Raw genomic sequence first — 26,024 nt, forward strand, 5'->3', positions numbered from 1 at the left:
GATGCACTAGGAGTGGAAGGCCCACTATTTTGAAGAGGCAGGCATCCCTCCAGACAGCCTTTGTAAACAAAGTAAGGTGAGGCAGGGGGGTCATTGGAGAGGGTCAGCAGGGGCACGGTGGCGGGAGTGGACATGCATTTCTCTGTCTGATTTAGGGGGAGTGTTTGCATGTTTATTCTGCGCATGTGTCGATCACTATCACCAGTGATCAGCACATGCAAACTTAGCAACCCTCTGGCAACCTCATTTGCATGTGTGGTTTTTTAAGAATGACTCACCTTGTTGAAATTGTTACAGCAGCGGAGTGTGAAGTTATCAGTGAGTAAGGGCGTTGGACAAACAGTGCGTGGACATGGAAAATGAAGAGCATATTACGACTGAATCATCTTTAGCTCATTTTTGCAGACCTGAGAAGCAACAGTTGTTCTCAAGTGACTTACAATGTATTCATCAAATGTCCAGTTAAAAGAAGTCACCTACAACTTGCTTGCTGACCTTTATCTCTGTATATGTCTAGCAATGATGCAAAGGTCTGAGGGCTAACAGAGTATGAGTGAAACCTGTCTGAGGTAAGATGTCAGGAAGCAGAAACAGAGCTGCAGAGACTCAGGCAGGTGATGGAAGGACTGCATCCATCCTGAATTCAGACACAAGGAAACAGGGAGTCGGGTGGCACCACTGACGTAACACATCTGGCGAAAGAGAACACCTTGCCTTTCCTAGCAGAAAAAACCACAGCAAGCGGTGTCCCGCCAGCACAGGACAAAGCAAGTCTTTGTATGCAAGACAAGGGGGGAGAACTGGGAAAGCAAGCTGAAGGAGCTCAGAACAAGATGGAGTGAAAAAAAAAATTAAAGCAGGAGAAAATAAGAAGGAGAACATGCAGGCAAGAAAGGTTAAAAAGGGCCAAAGAGAAAGCTATCAAAGAGAAGGAAGCATCTGGAAAGACAGAGATGAGGAAGCCGTGGGGGGTGGGGACAGGGAGGATAGGGTGGGGGATGAAAGAGACAATGTGGTAAGTGGACAAGAGAGGGGACAGAAAACCAGAGGAAAAGAGACAAGTGACAGGGTGAGATGGGAAGAGGGAGAAGGAGGGAGTGACAGGGGGACAGCTAGAGGAAATGAGGAGGGAATGAGAAAGAGAAGGGTGAACACAAAAGGGACACAAGAGAGATGATGGTGGTGGGGTGGGGTCAGCTTACAAAATGCTGAAATACACTTATGAACAGATCCACTCGGATTCGATATTGTTCTGCCAGGGGAGCTCAGAACGGTTTACATGAATTGATTCAGGTACTCAAGCGCCTTTTTCCTGGTGGACTCACAATCTGGGCAATGGGGGGATTAAGTGATTTGCCCAGGGTCACAGGGAGTAGTGTGGGTTTGAACCCACAACCTCAGGGTGCTGAAGCTGGAGCTTTAACCACTGCGCCACACTCTCCCCACCAGTAATGCAGGATTCAACTCTTCCCATGGTGTTTCTTTGGCATTATTGAGGAAACCTGGAGCTGCGGTGCCATCTTGTCCCCAAATGCCACATTTATTCATACACACAGTTGCATACCTACACCTGTCACTGACAGTGGGTACACCTGAACGTAGGTATGTTAATGCCAATTAAAATTGTATTCCATAATAGAATCTGGCCCAGATGCCAAGACAGAATTTGCATTCAGCAAGGAGCAAGACACGGAGATAAGGAAATTAAGGATAATTCAGAATACAGCTGTTCGATTGACTTTTGGTTTAAAAAAGAATGACCATATTAGTCCATATTATCATTTACTTCCTTGCCTGCCTTTGGAGGCAAGAGTAATATTCAAATTTTCCTGTATCTGCTTTAAGCTGATATCGGGATTGTCTCCAGCTTACCTTTTTCCTCATTTTGTGTTGCATAGACTATCAAGAGAAACTGGAAACTTCTACTTATTTGCTTATCCAAAAATTAGATCTTCTTAGATAGGACCCTGGCATTTCATGCTGGTAGGCAACAATCTTGTGTTTTCAGAAATTAATTAAGACCACTTTGTTCGATAAGTTTATTTCTTAGTGAGTTTTATTATTGAAATTCTATTTTACAAATATTTGTATTATTGTATTTCGCTGATTGTCCAGCTCTTTTTAGTGTAAACCGCCAGGAACTTTGGGTTATGGCGGTATAAAAGAATAAAGTTATTATTATTATTATTATTATAAAGGCTGCAATAGAGCAGAGATCTTGAAGCTGCTGGAAACAGACTTTATTTCCCCGGGGAAGGTCTGTCGTTATGGGAGTTGAATCGATTGTTCTTGTAAATCATTTTCAATAAGTAATCAGAAGATGGTATAGAAAAAAGATCTACAAATAAATACATTAGTGAACACGGTGTAATCCTATCCTGTAACAGAACTTCCAAAATTCATCCAGAAATGAGGCTGTCTGGGCAGTGCTTAGTACCGTCATGTATGGTGGTGAGGACAAACGGAGTCCGTCAGCTTTCATAAGGTTATTCAATGGCATATGTTCACCAGACGTATGAATTAATACACGGGGAGCTATTTTCCCCCCCGAAGGGACAGAGATTAAGACCAGACTCTTGTCATTTTTCTGCAGCATGAGAATTGACCTGGCATTGTATGGTTTGTGCCACAGCCGAGACCTTACGTTTCCTTCATAGGCACAACTGCTAATCACGCCATCAAAGCTAAGAGGTCATAGGCTCAGGAGACAGAAACTGTAACGGAAATCAAGAAAGCTTGGGACAAGCACCTGCAGATGGGCCGACTGGACAGGCCTTTTGGCCATTATCTGCCGCCATAGTTCAATATTGTATCCTACTGTGTTGTATTTGCTCTGCTGAAGGAAAGTGGCAGAGCATTTCCACAGCCTGGGCTGGAGTTTTCCACTCACCAGGAAGTGGCCAGGTCTGAGAACAGTAAGCCTCACACAGGGCACATAAAGATGCAGTGAGCTCTGGCCTTAATTACCTGTGACTGACACCAAGCACAGTCCCTGATCTCACCAGGCAAAACAAACAACTCCTTCCTCAGGGAGGCACACTGGCAGCCTGCTCTGTACCCCCAAGGGCAAACACAGCCATTATTACAGACACATAGCTTGAGGTTATGGTGCATTCAGGGCCTATCAGCAGTGACCGTCTACTTGAGATTAGGACTCCCGCTGAATCCTTCCTGCTGAAAAATCTTTAGGGTTTCAACTGAAATATGACCGAGAGCATTATAGAAGGATGAAGGTGGAAGAAATGACATAGCATGAGAATTTTACCACGCTTCCCCAAGGGTAAAAAAAGGTCTCTATAAGAATGTCAATTTCTCTTTTGGAAATCAGTATTGGCAACACTGCAGCCATATGACAGCTGATCTCCACTGACCAGCAGGGACAATACAGGCACACAAAGGAGAAGGGAAAATAGTGGGGTCTGGGCTGGGACCACTGCTTTTTAACAAATTTATCAATGATCTAGAGATAACTAGTGAGAGAATTCAATTTGCTGATGACACAAAGTTGTTAAATCGCAAGAGGATTGTGAAGCATTGCAAGAGGACCTTGTGAGACTGGAAGACTGGGCGTCAAAATGGCAGATGACGTTTAATGTGAGCAAGTGCAAAGTGATGCATGTGGGAAAGAGGAATCCAAACTCTAGCTATGTGGTTCTGGGTTCTGTATTAGGAGTCGCTGCCCAGGAAAAGGATCTAGGTGTCATCACTGAGGATACGTTGAAACCCTCAGCTCAATGTGTGGCGGCTGCTAAGAAAGCAAAGAGAATGTTAGGAATCAGGAAAGGAATGGAAAACAAAGATGAGAATGTTATAATGCCCTTGGATCGCTCTATGGTACGGCCCCACCTCAAATACTGTGTGTAATTCTGGTCACCGTATCTCAAAAAAGAAATAGCAGAATTAGAAAAGGTGTAAAGAAGGAGAAGAGATGGCTCAAGGGTGATATGATAGAGGTCTATAAAATAATGAGTGAAGTGGAAAGGGTAGATGTCAATCACTTGTTTACTCTTACCAAAAATACTAGGACTAGGGGACCTGCGATGAAAGTACTACTGGTAAGTAGTAGATTTAAAACAAAACGGAGAAAATATTTCTTCACACAACATGTAATTAAATTCTGGAATTCATTGCCAGAGAATGTGGTGAAAGCAGCTAGCTTAGCGGGGTTTAAAAAAGGCTTGGATAATTTAGGTCATTCTTGAGATGGCTTGGGGAAATCCACTTCTTATTCCTAAGTTAAGCAGATAAAATCTGTTTTACTACTTGGGATCTAGCTAGGTACTTGGCACTTGGGTTGGCCACTGTTGGAAATAGGATACTGGGCTTGATGGACCTTCGGTCTGTCCCAGTACGGCTATTCTTATGTTCTTATGTGAGCTGAAGCCATTGTGACATCACTGCTGAGGTTGGCTCTTAGGCATTGGTGGAATGAGGCATTATGACATCACAAGCTCAGCTCTGGAATGTTGCTACTCTTTGGGTTTCTGACAAGTACTTGGGACCTGGGTTGGCCACTGTGGGAAACAGGAGACTGGGCTTGATGGACCTTCGGTCTGTCCCAGTACGGCTATTCTTATGTTCTTATGTGAGCTGAAGCCATTGTGACATCACTGCTGAGGTTGGCTCTTAGGCATTGGTGGATTGAGGCATTATGACATCACAGTCTCAGCTCTGGAATGTTGCTACTCTTTGGGTTTCTGACAGGTACTTGGGACCTGGGTTGGCCACCGTGAGAACGAGCTACTGAGCTTGATGGATCTTCGACCGGTCCCAATACTGCTATTCTTATGTTTTTATGCGAGTTGAATACAGGACAATGAAGCCATTGTGACATCACTGCTGAGGTTGGCTCTTAGGCATTGGTGGAATGAGGCATTATGACATCACAAGCTCAGCTCTGGAATGTTGCTACTCTTTGGGTTTCTGACAGGTACTTGGGACCTGGGTTGGCCACCGTGAGAACGAGCTACTGAGCTTGATGGATCTTCGACCGGTCCCAATACTGCTATTCTTATGTTTTTATGCGAGTTGAATACAGGACAATGAAGCCATTGTGACATCACTGCTGAGGTTGGCTCTTAGGCATTGGTGGAATGAGGCATTATGACATCACAAGCTCAGCTCTGGAATGTTGCTACTCTTTGGGTTTCTGACAAGTACTTGGGACCTGGGTTGGCCACTGTGGGAAACAGGAGACTGGGCTTGATGGACCTTCGGTCTGTCCCAGTACGGCTATTCTTATGTTCTTATGTGAGCTGAAGCCATTGTGACATCACTGCTGAGGTTGGCTCTTAGGCATTGGTGGATTGAGGCATTATGACATCACAGTCTCAGCTCTGGAATGTTGCTACTCTTTGGGTTTCTGACAGGTACTTGGGACCTGGGTTGGCCACCGTGAGAACGAGCTACTGAGCTTGATGGATCTTCGACCGGTCCCAATACTGCTATTCTTATGTTTTTATGCGAGTTGAATACAGGACAATGAAGCCATTGTGACATCACTGCTGAGGTTGGCTCTTAGGCATTGGTGGAATGAGGCATTATGACATCACAAGCTCAGCTCTGGAATGTTGCTACTCTTTGGGTTTCTGACAGGTACTTGGAACCTGGGTTGGCCACTGTTAGAAATAGGATACTGGGCTTGATGGACCTTTGATCTGTCCCAGTTCAGCAATTCTTATGTTCCTATGACAGCTCTGTCACTGGACATGCTCATCCATAGCTCAGGAAAACTTTTCGAGCTCTCCTGAGCATGTGCAGGAGTTTCTCTACACAAAAAACAAGAAAAATTCAAGATGAACTCTGTAGTGCGATTCAACCTCTCCTTCTGTCAAAACTCTCACATGCCCATCCACCCTCAACACTGGAAATTTCTATTCTTCCTCACATAGTACTACCGATACTGTGTCCTGCCTTTGTCTCTGGTCAGGGCCTAGAGTATTCAACCACACAAAGAGGATCTTTATATATTTTGTAACTTTACATGTCACAAGGAATTATCACTGCAATAAAACACAACTTCAAGAATACATTCCAGGAAAGCTATAAATAAGGATAATATAATAACAACAATCATTTATCCATTATAAAGGAAAAACAGAACCAAAAATGGAAAAAGTAAGATACAATTTTCCATCTCAACCTCATCTACAATCCAACCAACCTGCCCATACAATGAATAATTAAACAATAACTGAATTCTTCTCTTCCTAATATAAACCCAAAGAGCTGTCTTGGGTCAAAAAAAAGAAATAATACATACTTAGCCTAAAAAAAATACCCCTGGAAGGATGCTAGGCTGTATAGAGAGAGGCATGACCAGTAGAAGAAAGGTTTTGATGCCCCTATACAGGTCGATGATGAGGCCCCACTTGGAATATTGTGTTCATTTTTGTTGACCGTATATGGCAAAGGACAGAAGAAGACTTGAAATGGTCCAGAGGAAGGCGACAAAAATGGGAGGAGGTTTGCACCAAAAGATGTATGAGGAGAGACTGGAAGTCTTGAATATGTATATCCTAGAACAGGAGTAGGCAATTCCAGTCCTCAAAAGCCACAGGCAGGTCAGGTTTTCAGGATATCCATAATGAATATGTATGAGATGGATTTGCATGCACTGCCTCCTTGAGATGCAAATCTATCTCATGCATATTTATTGTGGATATCCTGAAAACCTGACCTGCCTATGGCTCTCGAGGATCGCAATTGCCTACCCCTGCCCTAGAGGAAAGGAGGAACAGGGAAGATATGATTCAAACATTCAAATACTTGAAAGTTATTAATATAGAACAAAATCTTTTCCAGAGAAAGGAAAATGGTAAAACCAGAAGGCATAATCTGAGGTTGAGGGGTGGTAGACTCAAGATCAATGTAAGGAAATTCTTCTTCACGGAGAGGGTGGTTGACGCATGGAATGCATTCCCGTGGGAAGTGGTGGAGAAGAAAACGGTGACAGAGTTCAAACAAGCGTGGGATGAACACAGAGGATCTCTAATCTGAAAATCATGGGTATACATTGAAGGAACTAAGGCCAGTCCTAGGCAGACTTGCACAGTCTGTCCCCCATAAATGGACATTCAGTTGAGGACGGGCTGAGGAGGGCTTCGATGACTGGGGATGGTTAAGATGGGCTGTAGTGAGCTTTCACACTGACTCCAGTAGATAGAACCTAAGCACACTACTGGGCAGGGCTTTGGGTTGGGCAGACTAGATGGACTATTTGGGTCTTTATCTGCTGTCATTTACATAATCAGACCTTTCAGTCTCTTCTTGTACGTCTTTTGGCTCAAGCCCCTTACTATTTTTGTCGCCTTTCTCTGGACTGCTTCAATTCTTATATCCTTTGCTATATACAGTCTCCAAAATTGAACACAATACTCAGAGTGGGGCCTCACCAATGACATGTACAGGGGCATCATCAGCACCTCTTTTCTTCTGCTGGTTATGCCTCTTTCAACACACACCCAGCATCCTTCTGGCTACAGCCACTGTCTTGTCATGCAGTTTCATTGCCTTCAGATCCTCAGACACTATCTCTCCAAGGTCCCTCTCCCCATCCATACATATTAGCCTCTCACCTCTCAGCACATCCAGTTCCCTCAGATTTCTACTCCCAAAGTGCATCCCTTGGCACTTCTTTGCATTGAATTTTAGACCATTCTTCTAACTTTTGTAGATCTTTTTCATATTTTCCACTACCTCCAGGGTGTCCATTGTGTTACAAATCTTGGTATCATCCGCAAAAAGGCTAACCTTACCTTCTACCCTTCAGCAATGTCACTCACAAATTTATTGAACAGAATTGGCTCCAGCACCAATCCCTGAGGCACTCCGCTACTCACCCTTCCTTCCTCCGAGGGAATTCCATTAACTACCACCCTTTGACATCTGCCATCAACCAGTTTCTAATCCAGTTCTAATCTCAGTTCGTTTACAAAAGTTGGATAGCTCTAAGTCAAATAGATGTTGGCATTGTTATCTTGAAGCAGGGACTTTAGATCACTTATTGTTCTATTGTCCTTTTATTTTGGTATTTTGGAAATCAATATGGGGCCAAATTAATTGTTTGTTGGAAAATCCAGTGGCATTGTCTTATGATACTGTATTATTTGGTATGTCAATGAGGGCTAAAAGCCAAATATCAAATAAGAACAACAGGCTTTTATTAATAATGACAGGAGTCGCCATAAAACAAATTACAAGTAATTGGAAAAATTGGAAAAGGATTAACTATAGTTTTTGGTGGAATTCACTGTGTCATATGTATAAAATGGAAAGGACATTGTTGGCCATTCAGAAAGGGAATTTTAAGAGATTTCAGGAGATTTGGCAGCCATTAGCAAAATATTGTAATGTTTAAATAGTGTTTTCCCCTTTAAATACGCACATCGGGGGGGGGAGATGGTAGGTTAATGAATTTTGAATAATTAATATGAATGATTATAGATATTTTATGTATGTGATTGTTTAGAGGGGAGGGGGGATTAATTTTGAAATGGATATTACAAAAATATTAAGTGTGATATTAGAGTATAAAATGTTATATTTACTGTTACACTTATTGTAAGTATTGAAAATAATAAAGAAGTGGAAAAAAAAATCCAGTTCACCACTTTGGGTCCTAAGTTCTGCCCGTCAAGTTTATTCAAGAGCCTCCTATGAGGAACTGTGTCAAAGGCTTTGCTAAAATCTAAGTAAATTACATCTAGGGCACATCCTTGATCCAATCCTCTGGTCACCCAGTCAAAGAATTCAATCAGATTGGTTTGGCACAACTTACCTTTAGTAAAGCCATGTTGCCCTGTAACCATTAGATTCTAAGAAATTCACGATCCTCTCCTTCAGCAATGCTTCCATTATTTTTCCAATAACCAGTGTAGTTTCCTACTTCATCTCTGCGACCACTTTTGTGAAGAGGAACCACATCCGCTCTTCTCCAGTCCCACGGAACCACTCCCGTCTCCAGGGATTTATTGAACACATCTTTAAGAGGAGTCGCCATCAGTTGCATCAGTTGGCTACCTGGGAGGCTCGGGATGCCGGGGGGTCACGGAAGAGGAAGCTCTTGTTCCTGAACACTTGGGAACCCTATTTGCAGTCCTTCAATCCAAAGGGATGAAACACCATCTTAAGGTGGTTGTCCTAATCTGGGTAGTTTGTAATTCACGGGGTGGAGAGTACCTGGGGGGTTGGGTGGGGGGTTTGGTCCTTTTGGTTGTTGCCTTTGGATTGGGCTTCTGGGTGGGGGTTATGGGAGGGGGGTGTAAGGTTCATACATTTCATTCCAGGTCACGGTTTGTGGGTTCAGTGGGAGGTGGATGATGGATGGCTCGCTCTAGGGCTCATCAGAGTCCAGGGCCCTGGTTTATGTTGTTGGGGGTTTTTGGAACTTGACTTGTTGGGGGATTTGGCAGGTAGGAGACTTGTATTATGTCCCTAATGGACAAGAAAAGTATTGATGACTGTTCTTATGTTGTGGATATTGTTCCAGTGTTCCTTTCATGATTTTGCTATCATCTGTCTGCTAATGTTGTTTGCGGATTTCATCAATAAAAATTGTTTGAACATAAGAGGAGCCGCCAGAACCTTTTTTATATTTCTAGCCATTTGCTCTTCGGTCTGCGCTTTTGCCAGACGCATCTCTCTCTTGGCTTATTTCAGTTTCATTTGCTATTCCTTTCTGTGTTCCTCCTCTTAAATATTTTTACATTTCACGAACGCCAACTCTTTTGCCTTTATTTTCTCCGCCACATAGGTTTCCTTTTTCTCTTGTTTCTATTTATTTTTCTCACATAAAGGTTGATGGCCATTTCGATTGCTTCTTTCAACTCAGATCACTGTTTTTCTACTTCCCTTACGTCCTTCCATCCTATTAGCTCTTTCTTCAGATACTCCCCCACATTTGAAATCCAGGGTTTTGAGTTTTTTGTGACCACCTTCCACTTTAGCTGTTATATCAAACCAAACCGTCCAGGTGGGCACCCACTCGGACATTAGAGACACTTTCCCCAGTATGTCAGTTCCGTCACCAGAGTCCTTTGAAGGGTCTCCATCATCTCTCTATTTCTTTCCAATCTGTATCCAGCAGGTTGAAATCAACCAACAGCAGCACTTCTCCTTCCTTTCCCAACTTTTGGATATCGGTAACCAGTTCAGAGGTTGGAGGAGAGTGTGACGTAGTGGTTAGAACTATAGCCCCATCACCCTGAGATTGGGGGTTCAAACCCCACACTGCTGGGACAGATAGGGAAAATGCTTGAAGAACTGATCATAAATTGCTCAATACACCTTGGCCAAGCGGTGATTCACATCCCAATCCATTTCCCTATGATCTGCTTCAATAGTTGACATTTGTAAACTGCAACATTATCTTCTGCTCAGGCATTCACAAAACATAAGAACATAAGAATTGCTGCCGCTGGGTCAGACCAGTGGTCCATCGTGCCCAGCAGTCCGCTCCTGCGGTGGCCCCCTGAGACCAGCCCTACCTGCTTACGTTCCGGTTCAACAGGAACCCGTTCAACTTTGTCTTAAATCCCTGGAGGGTGTTTTCCCCTATAACAGCCTCCGGAAGAGCGTTCCAATTTTCCACCACTCTCTGGGTGAAGAACTTCCTTACGTATGTATGGAATCTATCCCCTTTTAACTTTAGAGAGTGCCCTCTCGTTCTACCCTTCGACCTCAGTGTCATTTTTAGACAAACTCTTCCAAAGGCGCTGTTTCTTACAAGCTGGGCAAATGGGTGACGGGATGTCAGGGAACTAATATACCACCTTTCTGTGGTACAACCAAAGCAGTATATATATTATAGGCAGGTATTTTCTCTGTCCCTACTGAGTTCACAATTTGTTTTTAAGTAATGCAATAGCTCTGTATTTCAGCATTAAAGCATTTGCTCAGAAAATGGTAAACCAATCACAAAGAATAAATTATCTCCAGCTGCCCATGAAATCTGACAGCAGATAAAGGCCAAATGGCCCATCCAGTCGGCCCATCCGCAGCATCCTCCTCTCCCTTAGAGTACATTATATCATCCTCTACAGCTTGGTAATCATGAATTTAGCATGTCAACAGAGAAAGTGAATTTGCTTACCTGTAAAGAGCAGAGAAATGCAGACCCACACCTTCCCCTCTTAATCCAACAGACAGAAAGAAGGTGCAATGACCAATGACATTGCTGTGAACAAGGCTGCCCTGTAAACATCTAAAAGCTAAGTTACTCAGCATTTCATATTCTGCTCTTTTGACTGGTTTTCAGCATTATATCTGCTTAATTTCTCTTCTCCTCCCTGTTTCTTACTAAAAAAAATATAAAACAGCACAAAAAAATCCTTCTCTTTCCTCTGTTAAATCTTATTTCCTCTTCCTGCATTTTTGTTTAAAATACTGTGTTTTAGGTGGTATAAAGCCTATATTTCTGGTGCCTGTGGCTCAGGGTGACTAAAGTAGGGAAAATCTGTTATAGGGTAGCACTGATAGAACCTGCAGTTTTGCTTAAAATACTGTGTTTTAGGTGGTATAGAGCCGATATTTCTGGTGCCTGTGGCTCAGGGTGACTAAAGTAGGGAAAATCCTGTGTTTTAGGGTAGCACTGATAGAACCTGCATTTTTGTTTAAAATACTGTGTTTTAGGTGCTATAGAGCCGATATTTCTGGTGCCTGTGGCTCAGGGTGACTAAAGTAGGGAAAATCCTGTTATAAATCCTGTGTTTTAGGGTAGCACTGATAGAACCTGCAGTTTTGTTTAAAATACTGTGTTTTAGGTGGTATAGAGCCTATATTTCTGACTCACTAGTTTTTAGCCATTGTGTCTGATTAGGTGGGGAAGGGAGGGGCTCTGTTTTACTTCTAAGGTTAATTGCATTATCTTTGGGACATTGCTGTGAACAAGGCTGCCCTGTAAACATCTAAAAGCTAAGTTACTCAGCATTTCATATTCTGCTCTTTTGACTGGTTTTCAGCATTATATCTGCTTAATTTCTCTTCTCCTCCCTGTTTCTTACTAAAAAAATATAAAAAGCACAAAAAATAAATCCTTCTCTTTCCTCTGTTAAATCTTATTTCCTCTTCCTGCATTGTTTAAAATACTGTGTTTTAGGTGGTATAGAGCCTATATTTCTGGTGACTGTGGCTCAGGGTGACTAAAGTAGGGAAAATCCTGTTATAAATCCTGTGTTTTAGGGTAGCACTGATAGAACCTGCAGTTTTGTTTAGGTGGTATAGAGCCTATATTTCTGCCTTACTAATAGTCTTACTTATAATCCCACCAACCCCAGGGACCACTATTCATATATAGAGACCCATATAATCAGGACTACTCAAATAGTTTATAGTTTATAGTTTATTCAATTTTTGATTAAACGCTTTTTCGTTTCTTCAAAGCGTTGTACAGAATAAAAATAACTTTACAGATAAAAAAATAAAACATTTAATACAAACTTTTAAGATCGACATGACTGACGTATTAGGTAATTATAGACAGGCATACAATAGACACGATTGGTAAAAGGGGTAAGAAATACAATTGATAAAATAAAAATAAGAAACATTTAAGGTAAACACAAAAGGAATTAGGGGGAAGGGTATAAAGTAAATACTAGTATTAATGATTTGATGTCTGAAATGTGCCTCTTTATTTTTTTGTTTTTTTTGTTTTTTTCAGTTAAAAGCTTCGTTAAAAAGGAAACATTTTAAGTTACTTTTAAATTTTTTTAAGTTTTTTTCCATTTTTAAATATAGTGGAAGAGTGTTCCAGATTGTTGGGGCTGTGACTGAAAAAATTGAGGTACGGCGTGTGCCGATATTTTTTAGGGAAGGAATGTTGAGGTTAAATTGAGATATGGACCTTAAGGATCTTGGTGGGTCGTATGGGATCAGTAATCTGTCTATGAAGGCTGGGGTATTTGACTGCAGAGTTCCGAATGTTAAAAGGGCGATTTTATATGTTACTCTTTGTGAGACTGGCAACCAATGGGCATTTTGAAGAAGAGGGGTTACGTGATCATACTTCTTTGCTCCTGAAATTATCTTAATAGCAGTATTTTGAATCAACTGCAAACGTTTTAAGTCTTTATGATATATTCCTTTTAAAAGTGAGTTGCAGTAATCAAGTCACTTCACAACCAATCAAGATGACCTTTATTCTATGCAATCACTGTGGTGCTTTAATTCCAAGATATACTATTTGGAGGCTTAAGGCTTGCCCCATCTGTCTTCAACTTGCCAGTATTAAGGAGGAGCTCGGCAAACTTAGACAGGAATTGAATACAATTAAAGCAGCTTCCATCACTCCACAAAATCATACCAACTTACCACCTCTACCTCAAAGAATAAAACAGCCCAGGAATAAATGGGTCACAGTAGGCTCTGGAAGACTGCGACATGTAACAGAAACATCCACCTTCACAAATATTACCTCTACAAAATTCCTTCACTCCACTAGTGCACTGCGATACTCAGGAAAACAGAAGGGAGGTGGGACTGGAACCAATGAAGGTAACTCAAGAGAACAAGCACACCCTAAGTACAAATAAAAAAGCCAAAAACAGAAAACTATTGCTGTTGGGGGATTCCATCATCAGAGGCATTAACCTTGGAACACAAGGCGAGGAGACCAAAATAGTGAAATGTCTTCCAGGATCCTCAGCTACCAGGAGTTCCAGGCAAATACTGACTATAATTAAGGAAGAAACTAAGGATTTTAACACTGATGTTGTTATCCATCTGGGAACAAATGACCTGGCCAACAACTCCACACTTGCAGCACAGAAAGCTTTTCGGGAGCTTGGTGAGGGCGTGAAACCTTTTGTAAAGACTTTAGCTTTTTCTGAAATGCTGCCTGCATATGGACAAGGAGAGCAAAGAGTGAAAAACACAGAGGACTTTAATAGATGGCTCAGAGCCTGGTGTCATCAAGAAGGCTTCAGGTACATAGGAGGATGGGGAAATACATGGAAGGACAAGAAGCTATATTGCACTGATGGGCTACATATTACTACAGCAGGAAAAAGAAACCTTGCAGAGAAATTTAGACAATATTTTTCTAGGCATTTAAACTAGAAGGTGGGGGTGGTGTATGTACGAAGGACAATTATAGAGACCACCCCTGGCAAAAGAAAAGATGTGATAGTAGTAAAGGCTGCAACATAAGCAATATCAGCAACTCATTTCTTACTATTGCAACAGAAAGTGAAACGACACAAAAATCCATACGAAAAAGGAGATTATCGCTGAAAAATAGCTGGAAAGCGATGACCACAAATGCTCGCAGTCTAAGCAACAAAGTTCATGATCTGCAAGCCCTGATATTAGAGGCAGATCTAGATATTGTTGCTATCACAGAGACATGGTTCAGTGAATCACATGGATGGGATGCAAACATACCGGGATATAATCTTTTTAGGAAGGACAGAGATGGTCAAAAAGGTGGAGGAGTAGCTCTCTATGTAAAGATCAATATCCAAGCGACCGAAATGCAAGGGACCTGGGGAGAGGAAGAAGCGATATGGATTGCTCTGAAAAGAGAAGATGGAACTTCTATCTACATGGGTGTAGTCTACAGACCTCCGACTCAATCGCAGCAAACTGATAAGGATCTGATTGTGGATATCCAAAAGTTTGGAAGGAAAGAGGAGGTTCTGCTGTTGGGAGATTTCAACCTGCCGGAAGCGGACTGGAATGTTCTGTCTGCGGAATCGGAAAGAAGTAGGGAGATTGTGGATGCCTTTCAAGAGGCTCTGCTCAGACAAATGGTGACGGAACCTACAAGGGAAAAAGCGATATTGGATCTGGTCCTCACAAATGGAGAGAGTATCTCTAATGTTCGAGTGGGTGCTCAGCTGGGTAGTAGCGATCATCAAACGGTTTGGTTTGATATAACGGCTAAAGTGGAGAGCGGCCGCACGATACTTAAAGTCCTAGATTTCAAACGTACGGACTTTAATGCAATGGGAAAGTACCTGAAGAAAGAGCTGTTAGGATGGGAGAAGTGGAAAGACAGTGGTCTAAGCTGAAAGGAGCGATAAAAATGGCTACGGACCTTTATGTGAAGAAAATCAATAAAAACAAGAGAAAAAGGAAGCCGATATGGTTCTCCAACCTAGTGGCTGAGAAAATAGAGGCGAAAGAGTTGGCGTTCATGAAATATAAAAAAAACCAAGAAGAGGAGAGCAGAAAGGACTACAGGGTGAAACTGAAAGAAGCCAAGAGAGAGATACGTTTGGCGAAGGCACAGGCGGAAGAACAAATGGCTAAAAATGTAAAAAAGGGAGACAAAAATTTTTTCAGATATATTAGTGAAAGGAGGAAGATGAAAAATGGAATTGCTAGGCTAAAAGATGCTGGGAACCAATATGTGGAGAGTGATGAGGAAAAAGCAAATGTGCTAAACAAATACTTCTGTTCTGTGTTCACAGAAGAAAATCCTGGAGAAGGACCGAGATTGTCTGGCAAAGTTACACGAGAAAATGGAGTAGATTCTGCGCCGTTCACGGAGGAGGGTGTTTATGAGCAACTTGAAAAACTGAAGGTGGACAAAGCGATGGGACCAGACGGGATCCATCCCAGGATACTAAGGGAGCTCAGAGAGGTTCTGGCGAGTCCTATTAAAGACTTGTTCAACAAATCTCTGGAGACGGGAATGATTCCTGGGGATTGGAGGAGAGCGGATGTGGTCCCTATTCATAAAAGTGGTCACAGGGATGAAGCAGGAAACTACAGGCCGGTGAGCCTCACTTCAGTTGTTGGAAAAATAATGGAAGTGTTGCTGAAAGAAAGGATAGTGTACTTCCTTGAATCTAATGGGTTACAGGATCCGAGGCAACATGGCTTTACAAAAGGTAAATCGTGCCAAACGAACCTGATTGAATTTTTTGATTGGGTAACCAGAAAGCTGGATCGAGGACATATGCTAGATGTAATTTACTTGGATTTCAGCAAAGCCTTTGATACAGTTCCTCATAGGAGGCTGTTGAACAAACTTGAAGGGCTGAAGTTAGGACCCAAAGTGGTGAACTGGGTCAGAAACTGGCTGTCGGACAGACGCCAGAGGGTGGTGGTTAATGGAAGTCGCTCGAAGGAAGGAAAGGTGACTAGTGGAGTCCCTCAGGGTTCGGTGCTGGGGCCAATCCTGTTCAATATGTATGTAAGTGACATTGCTGAAGGGTTAGAAGGAAAAGTGTGTCTTTTTGCAGATGATACCAAGATTTGTAACAGAGTAGACACCGAAGAGGGAGTGGAAAATATGAAAAAGGATCTGCAAAAGTTAGAGGAATGGTCTAATGCCTGGCAACTAAAATTCAATGCAAAGAAATGCAGAGTAATGCATTTGGGGATTAATAATAGGAAGGAACCGTATATGCTGGGAGGAGAGAAGCTGATATGCACGGACGGGGAGAGGGACCTTGGGGTGATAGTGTCCGAAGATCTAAAGGCGAAAAAACAGTGTGACAAGGCAGTGGCTGCTGCCAGAAGGATTCTGGGCTGTATAAAGAGAGGCGTTGTCAGTAGAAGGAAGAAGGTGTTGATGCCCCTGTACAGGTCATTGGTGAGGCCCCACTTGGAGTATTGTGTTCAGTTTTGGAGACCGTATCTGGCGAAAGACGTAAGAAGACTTGAGGCGGTCCAGAGGAGGGCGACGAAAATGATAGGAGGCTTGCGCCAGAAGACGTATGAGGAGAGACTGGAAGCCCTGAATATGTATACCCTAGCGGAAAGGAGAGACAGGGGAGATATTATTCAGACGTTCAAATACTTAAAGGGTATTAACGTAGAACAAAATCTTTTCCTGAGAAAGGAAAATCACAGAGGACATAATTTGAGGTTGAGGGGTGGTAGATTCAGGGGCAATGTTAGGAAATTCTACTTTACGGAGAGGGTGGTGGATGCCTGGAATGCGCTCCCGAGAGAGGTGGTGGAGAGTAAAACTGTGACTGAGTTCAAAGAAGCGTGGGATGAACACAGAAGATTTAGAATCAGAAAATAATATTAAATATTGAACTAAGGCCAGTTACTAGGCAGACTTGCACGGTCTGTGTCTGTGTATGGCCGTTTGGTGGAGGATGGGCAGGGGAGGGCTTCAATGGCTGGGGAGGGCTTCAATGGCTGGGAGGGTGTAGATGAGCAGAGATTTCGGCAGTTGGAACCCAAGCATAGTACCGGGTAAAGCTTTGGATTCTTGCCCAGAAATAGTTAAGAAGAAAAAAAAAATAAAAAAAATTTAAATTGAATCAGGTTGGGCAGACTGGATGGACCATTCGGGTCTTTATCTGCCGTCATCTACTATGTTACTATGTAATGCTGTAGCTTTCCCAAGCTCTGGTAGAGCACTTCTAGGTCAGAATTGTCAGATGCTGAGAACTCATCTTAAGGAACTGCACAGCCCAGCCTATAGTACTGAAAGCAGAAGTGTACGTAGTTTTCTATTCTAAGTTTTCTAGCGGTTGCTGGACATTTTTGCACTAAAGGGCACTTCTATAGCTGGAGAGCTCCATGTAAATACCCTGGGGTGGGTGGAGGTCCTGTTTTATAAGAGACCCAAGGCCTAGAGTTTCCAGTGTAAAATATGAGTGTAACCCGATCGCCTACATGTAGAGCAACCATAGAGGACCCAGGTGGCTAAGTGGAGCTGTGTAGAGAACAGCCTCTAGGGGGCAGAGCGGCATACACGTGTCTTTGTGAATGCAGAGCTCGTATTCTAAACCATTCCACACGCAATGGGCACATCAATGGTTAGCACTGGGTTTGCCAAATTATCCTTCCTATGCTGATGAGGTAACTCATTTTGATTAGGACAGACAACCCCCTCCGAGCCTTTTCTTTTACTGCTTTCTCTCTCTCTCCCTTCCACTCCATGGTTTATACTTTCTCTGTCATGTACCCCTTCCCACACCCCGTGGAGGGTTTGCATCTCATTCCTTAGGGCGATGACTCTCCTTGAAATAACACTTAGGAAAGATTCTTGAGAGTCTCCACAACTGGAATAAGTTGCTTTTATGGTTCCCTTTTTCTTCTATTACTCAACCACTTTCTCTGTTTATTGTAATATCCATTTTATCTTTCCTTAATTTTCACTATCTTCTTTTCTAAGCTTATCCTTCTTACTCTTGTTACTTCTGTATTTCAAATGTTTATTTGCAAACCACTTTGGTATGATTAAGTTCAAAGAAGAGCTGTATAGTAAGACTTGAAATCAACAAACAATATCAGTCTTATTCTCTGAGTTTAAGGATCTGAAGAGTCAAAAGCATCCCGGATTCCGATTGCTAAGTTAGCTCTTGGCAGAGACATGGATTCTTTTCAACTTTTCACTGCTCAGGTTCTTCTCATTTTCAGAACTATGGCTGGCCGTCTCTTGGAGCTTGAACTCAATCAGCTCCCAGAAACATTTTTGTGCCTCTGGCCAGTTGGTGAACTAAACCAGAGCAAATGCTGAAGACCACTAAAACCAGACAAGACAGAGAAGAAATCAAGCACTGATATTACTGGGGAAAGATGATAGGCCTTCTCAGTACATGGTCATCTGCACAGCAAAGGCCTGATTAACACACCTGGGATTGAAGAACTTCATCTTTTTTAAAGGAGGAACCATCGTGGGCAGTTTTATTGAAAAGCAGCTATAGAAATGTTTATAGCTCCACCTCTCTTACTGTGCACCAACACAGGAAAAAGCTCAGAGCGGCTGCTAACTTCTGCTGTCTGTGCAGCCTTAAGGAAGCCTCTTCCAGAGCTCAGGACAGACCCCCCTGCCAAGGAACAACCGGGAGCCAAAAAAGCCTCTATTTAAGGAAAATGATTCTCTACAGAAGAAGGCTTAGCATTCAGCACGCCCCAGACTATTAACATTTCTCCCCATGCTCCACTCCCTTGTCCCAGTTGTTCTAAGAGAAGGGAATGGCAGCAGGGCTCCTTACCCAGCAGGAAGTGTGTCTGTAGCTGCCGTCTCTCTTCCTGCCGTGGGATCAGGTGGTGTGAAAGACTCTGGGTTCAAGGCTGATGCTGCAGACGGGGAGGAAGAAACTCCAGCTACTGGTCTTTCCTCTTCTGTATCAGTGGCCGAGTCGCCACTGGCTGAAAATGCAATCATGAAAGGAATAAATTACTGAAATGCAAGTGGATTTATTTAGAGAGAATTTAGCCTCATCCCATATTTTCAGCTTCTCGACCTGCACTTCTTTTTAATGCTGCTATGCAGTGTTAGGGGGGCTGGGGGCAGGGGAGAAGGGAGTGATATTGTGGAAAGACGACTCCCCCACCCAACCCTCCCTTATTCTCGAAGTCTGGTTGGAAGGACGCCAACCTGCTCCAGCTGGCAGGCCCGCCTCTTACAAAATGGCAGCCTTCCCCTTCCCAGTGCATCCTGGGATGCGCCAGGGAGGGGACTAAGGCTCTGTAGGGTTTGCTGCTAATAAAGCCGGTCTTGGGCTGCAGTGTGATACTAACCTTAGAAACATGATGACAGATAAAGGCCAAATGGCCCATCCGCAGCACTCACTATCTCCTCCTCTCCACCACCTCTACCAGGAGACACTGAGGCCTTTTCTCTACTGGAAGGTCCTATCGTCAGGGCTCACGTTGAGTGATTCTTTTTTGATACAATTTAATTTTGCTGGATACCATATTAAGGCCAATGATACGGTGACAAAATTCGTCACCATTCCTGTCTCAGTGGATAACCGCGGGAAATCATCTCCATGTCATTCTTTAAGGAGAGAGGGAAGAATCAGAGTTTGAATGGGCAGAACCACTGACCCTCAAGCCTTGTGTTGAAGAATGCTGGTGAGAGAGACACTAAAGAATGATACGGGATGGCTTCCCGTGGTTATCCATGGGGACGGGAATGGTGATAAATTTTTTCACCATGTCATTCTCACCTGATAGCCTGTTTGTATTTCCACAAGTTCCTCCTTTTTTTTTTTAATTAGGATTTTATATACCGTCTATCAAGGTTTTCTAAGCGGTTTTACAATCAGGTACTCAAGCATTTTCCCTCTCTGTCCCGGTGGGCTCACAATCTATCTAACGTACCTGGGGCTATGGAGGATTAAGTGACTTGCCCAGGGTCACAAGGAGCAGAGCGGGTGCTGAGGCTGTAGCTTCAACCACTGTGCCACACACTCCTCCTCCACACACTAAAGTCAGGAAATGCTCACAAATCCTGGATCTCATATTTGCAAAGATCTCGTAATCTAGCAATTTGTAAGATATGATCTCTTTCAGGAAATTATGGCCCTGGGTGGCATCCCCAGGCTGGCTCTCCGTGTGCTCATTCAATTTCATATGGAGGTTGAGTCAGCATGCTCTACTGCAGTGTCCTTCAACCGCCGGTCCATGGTGCGATCGATGCCAGTTCCCTCTTCCTAACTGATTCAGTACACAAAGCCATGGACAGTGGCTCCTATGGGCATACTGCGCCTGAACCGGACGCCTTCTCTCTGACGTTGCAACGTCAGAGGGAAGGCTTCCAGATGAGGCACGGGACGTGCAAGGTGCAATTAGTACTCTTATGGGGGCTGGGGCTGGGATGGAGATTGAGTAGAGATGGGGGGGTCTGGCCCACAACTTAGCCCAGTGTTCTTCAACCGATGCCGGTCCACAGAATAATTCTTTTATTTCTGCTGGTCCATAGGTGTAAAAAGATTGAAAAACACTGCTCTACTGGATGCCTTTTTCTACCCTCGCTAACGCCAGATACCTCCCAGAGCAGGGAAGTGGCCCAGCAAAATGCCTGTGAAGAGGGGACTGCAGGAGCAGATTGCATCACTCACCGGTGCCATTAGTCAGATCGCTCTGGTCCTTGATCCGAGTTTGCTGTTTATTCCCAACACAGCCTCTCTGCTCACCGTTCATGGCTGCCGTCCTGGGGGATCCCGATGAGTTGGTGTGTGTTCTGGACCAAAAGAAGAAAAGCAGTTAAGGCAATAGAGTCTCACTTACCGGGGTTCACTTTCCTCAATAAAAAGAAGCAGTGGTAGATAAGATTCTTGGGCACAATTAAGCTTTAAACTCTTTTTTTTTTGACTGCTTTCTCTTCTGAAACATGCATTCAAATATATTTCTATTTTATAAAAACATAAGGACAATCGAGTCTAGTAACCTGTTTCCAACAGTGGCCAACCCAAGTCCCAAGTACTAGACAGAAACCCAAAGAGTAGCAACATTCCAGAGCTGAGATTGTGATGTCATAATGCCTCATTCCACCAACGCCTAAGAGCCAACCTCAGCTGTGATGTCACAATGGCTTCACTGTCCTGTACTCCACTCACATAAGAACATAAGAATAGCAGTACTGGGACAGACCGAAGGTCCATCAAGCCCAGTCTCCTGTTTCCAACAGTGGCCAACCCAGGTCCCAAGTACCAGACAGAAACCCAAAGAGTAGCAACATTCCAGAGCTCTTATTGTGATGTCATAATGCCTCATTTCACCAATGCCTAAGAGCCAACCTCAGTGATGTCACAATGGCTCGATTGTCCTAGACTTGGCTCACATAAGAACATAAGAATTGCCATAGTGGGACATACCGAAGGTCCATCAAGCCCAGTATCCTGTTTCCAACAGTTGCCAACCCAGGTCCCAAGTACCTGTCAGAAACCCAAAGAGTAGCAACATTCCAGAGCTGAGCCTGTGATGTCATAATGCCTCATTCCACCAACGCCTAAGAGCCAACCTCAGCTGTGATGTCACAATGGCTTCACTGTCCTGTACTCCACTCACATAAGAACATAAGAATAGCAGTACTGGGACAGACCGAAGGTCCATCAAGCCCAGTCTCCTGTTTCCAACAGTGGCCAACCCAGGTCCCAAGTACATAGTTAGATCCACTTTTTTTACATTATCCATAAAGCTGTTGGTCTCATTTACTTTGCATGATCGAGACTCTATTTGATTCTTTTCAGGGAAAGCAAAGGTTGCCCAAGTTAGCAGCCTACCAGTAATAAAGTCTAAACTTGGTGTTCCCTCTGTGAGCTTACTGCCTGGGTCACCACAACTCTTTGATCCTGTGGTCTGCAGAGTAGCACACTATTCTGCCCTATTCACTAGCCCGCTCAGCAGCCAAACTCAGGCTCCTCAAGGTCTGCAGTAGAGCAGCTAAAGAAACTACCCAGCTAAGGAGAGCCTCCTTTTTCTCTGGAGGAAATGACTTCCCAATATCAACAGTTTTCAAAAGAATATGGCCGTGGGTGGGTGGGGGAGGGTTTGGGCAGGTTGGGGATTTGTGTATTCATTTTTGAGCAGTTTTCTATGATACAATATCTTTGGGGGGAAAAAAGAATATGGCCAGGTAATTAAACATAGGAACATGTCTCTGCTCCCAGGGTGAAATAGGCCTCAAACAGCCCCGGTCATGCCCTTCAACTGCACACTGCCAAATGACAGTCCTCCTCCCACTTCATACCGAGCCACTGGAATCAACGGCCCCCACAGATCAGGTCCCTTGAAGGATCCCTTGAAGGATACCTCAACTTTAGGAAAGCAACAAAAACAGACCTTTTTATCTAACTCCCCTGCCCATGGCCAATGTGTCGCATTAGGATAAAAACTTGTAGTGCAAGTATGGCAAATTGTAACCCATTCTGAGCTCTTTGGGGAGAATGGAATAGAAAAGCGTTCCCCTTAACTGTATCCATGACATCCTTTTTTGATTGTAAGCTCTTTCGAGCAGGGACTGTTGTTACTCTATACAGCGCTGCGTGTGTCTGGTAGCACTACAGAAATAATTCATAGTAGTAGTAAATACGAACAGCCTTACTGGGTCAGACCAATGGTTCATCTAGTCCAATATCCCATTTCCAACCCTACCTGGCAGAAACCCAAATAGTATCAACATTCCATGCTATTAATCCCAGGGCAAGGGATGGCTTCTCCCATGTCTGTCTCAATAGCACGTTATGGAATTTTCCTCCAGGAACTTGGGGAAACATTTGGCCATAGGAAGGGTACAAGTGTATCTCATCCTAAACTTCTAAAACGTATGTGAAGTCTGTAGGGATCGCATTGTAAGTGCTGCTCCATGAAGATACCCCTTCCAGGCCTTTATTTGGCTTTGTAACCATTTTAAGCTGAGGTGCTTAAATGTTTGGATCTTCGGTGTACACCCCACTCTGTCGTTTTTGCCTCTTGGAGGGCATTTTGGACCTCCATCATCTTTTCCATGAAAAAATGTTTCCCTATGTTTTCCCGAGTCTCCCTTCCTGCAGCTTCATATCACGACCTCAAGTTTGAGACTTTCTTTGCTTTAGAAAATGTTTGGAGGACTTCAAAGGTTCCAGTGGGCCTTCAAGGCTGTCCCTGTGGTGAATTAATGACCCACCACCAACCGACAATCACCCAGATCAGATAGTAATACCCAAATTCAGGAGATTTAACAACCAAAACAACCTTGTTGGTCAAATTCGGAAATGTGAAGACAGGAGTTCATTCAGGAAACTGCCGGAAACGCAATTATTTGTCGATGCATTTCTTTGAGCATTTGACCTATTACAAGGATTGAATCTTTCTGCTTTTGTTTTTATCTGTTCTAACCTATTTCAATATTTTATGTACGTAACTTTATTGTAAACCTTTTTGGAAATTTTTTAAATCAAAAAATAAAACCTGTTCGCTGCTATTCTTTTGCTATTTTGCTTCTAAATTTGGTCGTCCTTAAAATGCCAAATTTGGCTGCATTATTTTCCACCTTTAAAATTGCCTTATTCTACATTTCACTGCTTTGAATAGTGCTGCTTGGCTTAAAGCTTCTTTTCTCCTAATATGCTTTTTTGGGGGGTCTCATTTCAATATTTTGAGGGCCAGAGTGGATTTTATCAGTACCAGCTTCCATTAAGTGGTCTTCCAAATCTCGAGGCTGATCCTGGAGACAGCTACACAGAAAAGCATGACAGGGAGATACTATTCTACTCGACGATAAAAAAAAAGAGAATGGGATTTGCACACTCTCGTTTTGTGGTTTATACATATACAGGTACTTAATTTGTACCTGGGGTTATGGGGTTACAAGTAGCAGCACTGGGATTTGATCCCACAACCCAGGGTACAGAGGCAGGCCATTCCACAAAACTGCAGGGCTTATGATCTAAGAACAGGCACTGTGGAGAGAATGGAACAGCTTTTAATAATGATACAATATACAGGCCTTCTTCACAGGCAGAAAGAACAGACAGACATTTAACTGAAGACATTGCTATGAATGATATCACAATGATAAGGTGAGGGGTACAATCAAAGCACTTTGCTTTGTCCCTAATGGGTGTTTTTGTATCTGGGGCAATGAAGGGTTGAGTGACTTCCCAGGAATCACAAGGAGACACAGGGGGAATTGAACCCAGATTCCCGGGAAGTGCTATTGATAAATGATTTCAATTTGTCTGCTGTTGACTGGCGACCTCCCTGCTGCGGTGTCATCAAAAGGTGGGGAGATCCTGGATTCTCCGAATAGGACCCACGTAGGAAGGAAAGGTGCCGGAGCTGTTGGGAGAGTGCGTCACTTTGGAGATTCAGTATTAGGCCAGATGTGGAGGGGGTTCAGTCAAAAGTGAATCTTGGACTTCATGAAAATGAACTTCTTTAAGATGGGGAAGTATGTCAAGGAGTTGTTAGCTGAATGGGAAAATGTAGGAGAAGCAGAGAGAAGCTACTGTAGGGGCAACAAGCCTTCGGTTATGATCTGTTCTATGATTCTATATGAGAAAGAAGTAGGTGTGGTCCCTTGCCACGAAAGCAGAATAAGGAGGTGGTTGGAAAACAGAGGCCTCTGTGGTGAGGAAATGAATGGAAAGCAGGCGTGGAATATCCTTTACTGGAATGCAACAGATGTGGTTTGCTAGAACTAGGTCTTATCAGACTAACTGATCAATATTTGCATTTCCACATAGGCGACTTTGAAATGAACGACGCGACCTTCATATGGGATAGAAACGCCCTTCACTTTTATGTTCGTCAGGCTAAGGACACTGCAGGGGGTTTACTTCGACTTTTTATTGCATTTGGGTTTTCTTTTCCTAATTCTTCTATCACCCAATAACAATTAACAGATTTTTTTTTTTTAACAAGAAAGCGCTAAATACTGGCATTATCTAGCTGACCGAGGGATGACCTGGGTTGGCCACTGTTGGATACAAGATGCTGGGCTTCATGTCCCACCCAGCGGAGCTCAGAACGGTTTGCATGAATTGATCCAGGTATTCAAGCAATTTTCCCTGTCTGTCCCAATATCCCTGGGGCATGGGGGGATCAAGTGACCTATCCAAGGTCACAAGGAGCAGTGTGTGTCCGAACCACAACCCCAGGGTGCCGAGGCTGCAGCTCCAACCCCTGCGCCACACTCTCAGACATAGTATGGTAGGAGATAGCATGGCAAAACCTAATATGCCAATGGTCTGATGAGCCTAGTATTACAAAGCGTGGGTAACAGAATGACACGACTTGGCAAAACTGGTAAGACACAGCATAGAAGACATGGAACAGCAAACACTGTGTGGCAGACAGGGCATATGAACATAAGAATAGCCTATGGACAATGGTCCATCAAGCCCAGTAGCCCATTCTTATGGTGGCTAATCCAGGTCACTAGTACCTGGCCAAAACCCAAGGAATACCAACATTCCATGCTACCAATCCAGGGCAAGCAGTGAGAATGGAATCGGTTCAGCGATTGGCCACTAGGATGGTCTCAGGACTCAAGGATCTCCCAAATGAAGAACGCCTAGGTAAGTTGCAGCTATACACTCTCGAGGAACGCAGAGAGAGGGGTGACATGATAGAGACGTTCAAATATGTTACTGGCCGTATTGAGGTAGAAGAAGACATCTTCTTCCTTTCCGTCCCCTCTTTGAAAATTATAGGGACTAGGAGATCAGACATGTTTACAGTGATGGGACCACAATGGTGGAATGCCCTTCCTCAGTTCATTAGAATTGAAAAAGACCTCGCAACATTTAAAACATTTTTTAAAACTTATTTATTTAATGATGCTATTAACTCCTGAAAACAACTTGCCTTAGGGTCACTTTTTTTTTAATTGTGTTTGG

At 43.3% G+C, this 26,024-nt stretch overlaps 1 protein-coding gene across 5 annotated transcripts in view; it reads right to left on the reverse strand.

Annotated features, from left to right (window-relative positions):
- The window catches only part of WWP2 (WW domain containing E3 ubiquitin protein ligase 2), a 138,496-nt gene that overhangs the window by 53,459 nt on the left and 59,013 nt on the right, over positions 1-26,024 (reverse strand). For all 5 annotated transcript variants that reach the window (XM_033941412.1, XM_033941414.1, XM_033941411.1 and 2 more), the window contains 2 exons: positions 20,763-20,884; positions 18,909-19,065 (listed from right to left, as the gene is read on the reverse strand). In XM_033941412.1, coding sequence (XP_033797303.1) covers positions 18,909-19,065; positions 20,763-20,884 — 279 coding nt within the window. The remainder of the gene's footprint in view (positions 1-18,908; positions 19,066-20,762; positions 20,885-26,024) is intronic.

This window comes from Geotrypetes seraphini, chromosome 4, assembly GCF_902459505.1.
Source record: "Geotrypetes seraphini chromosome 4, aGeoSer1.1, whole genome shotgun sequence".
Lineage (NCBI taxonomy): Eukaryota > Metazoa > Chordata > Amphibia > Gymnophiona > Dermophiidae > Geotrypetes > Geotrypetes seraphini.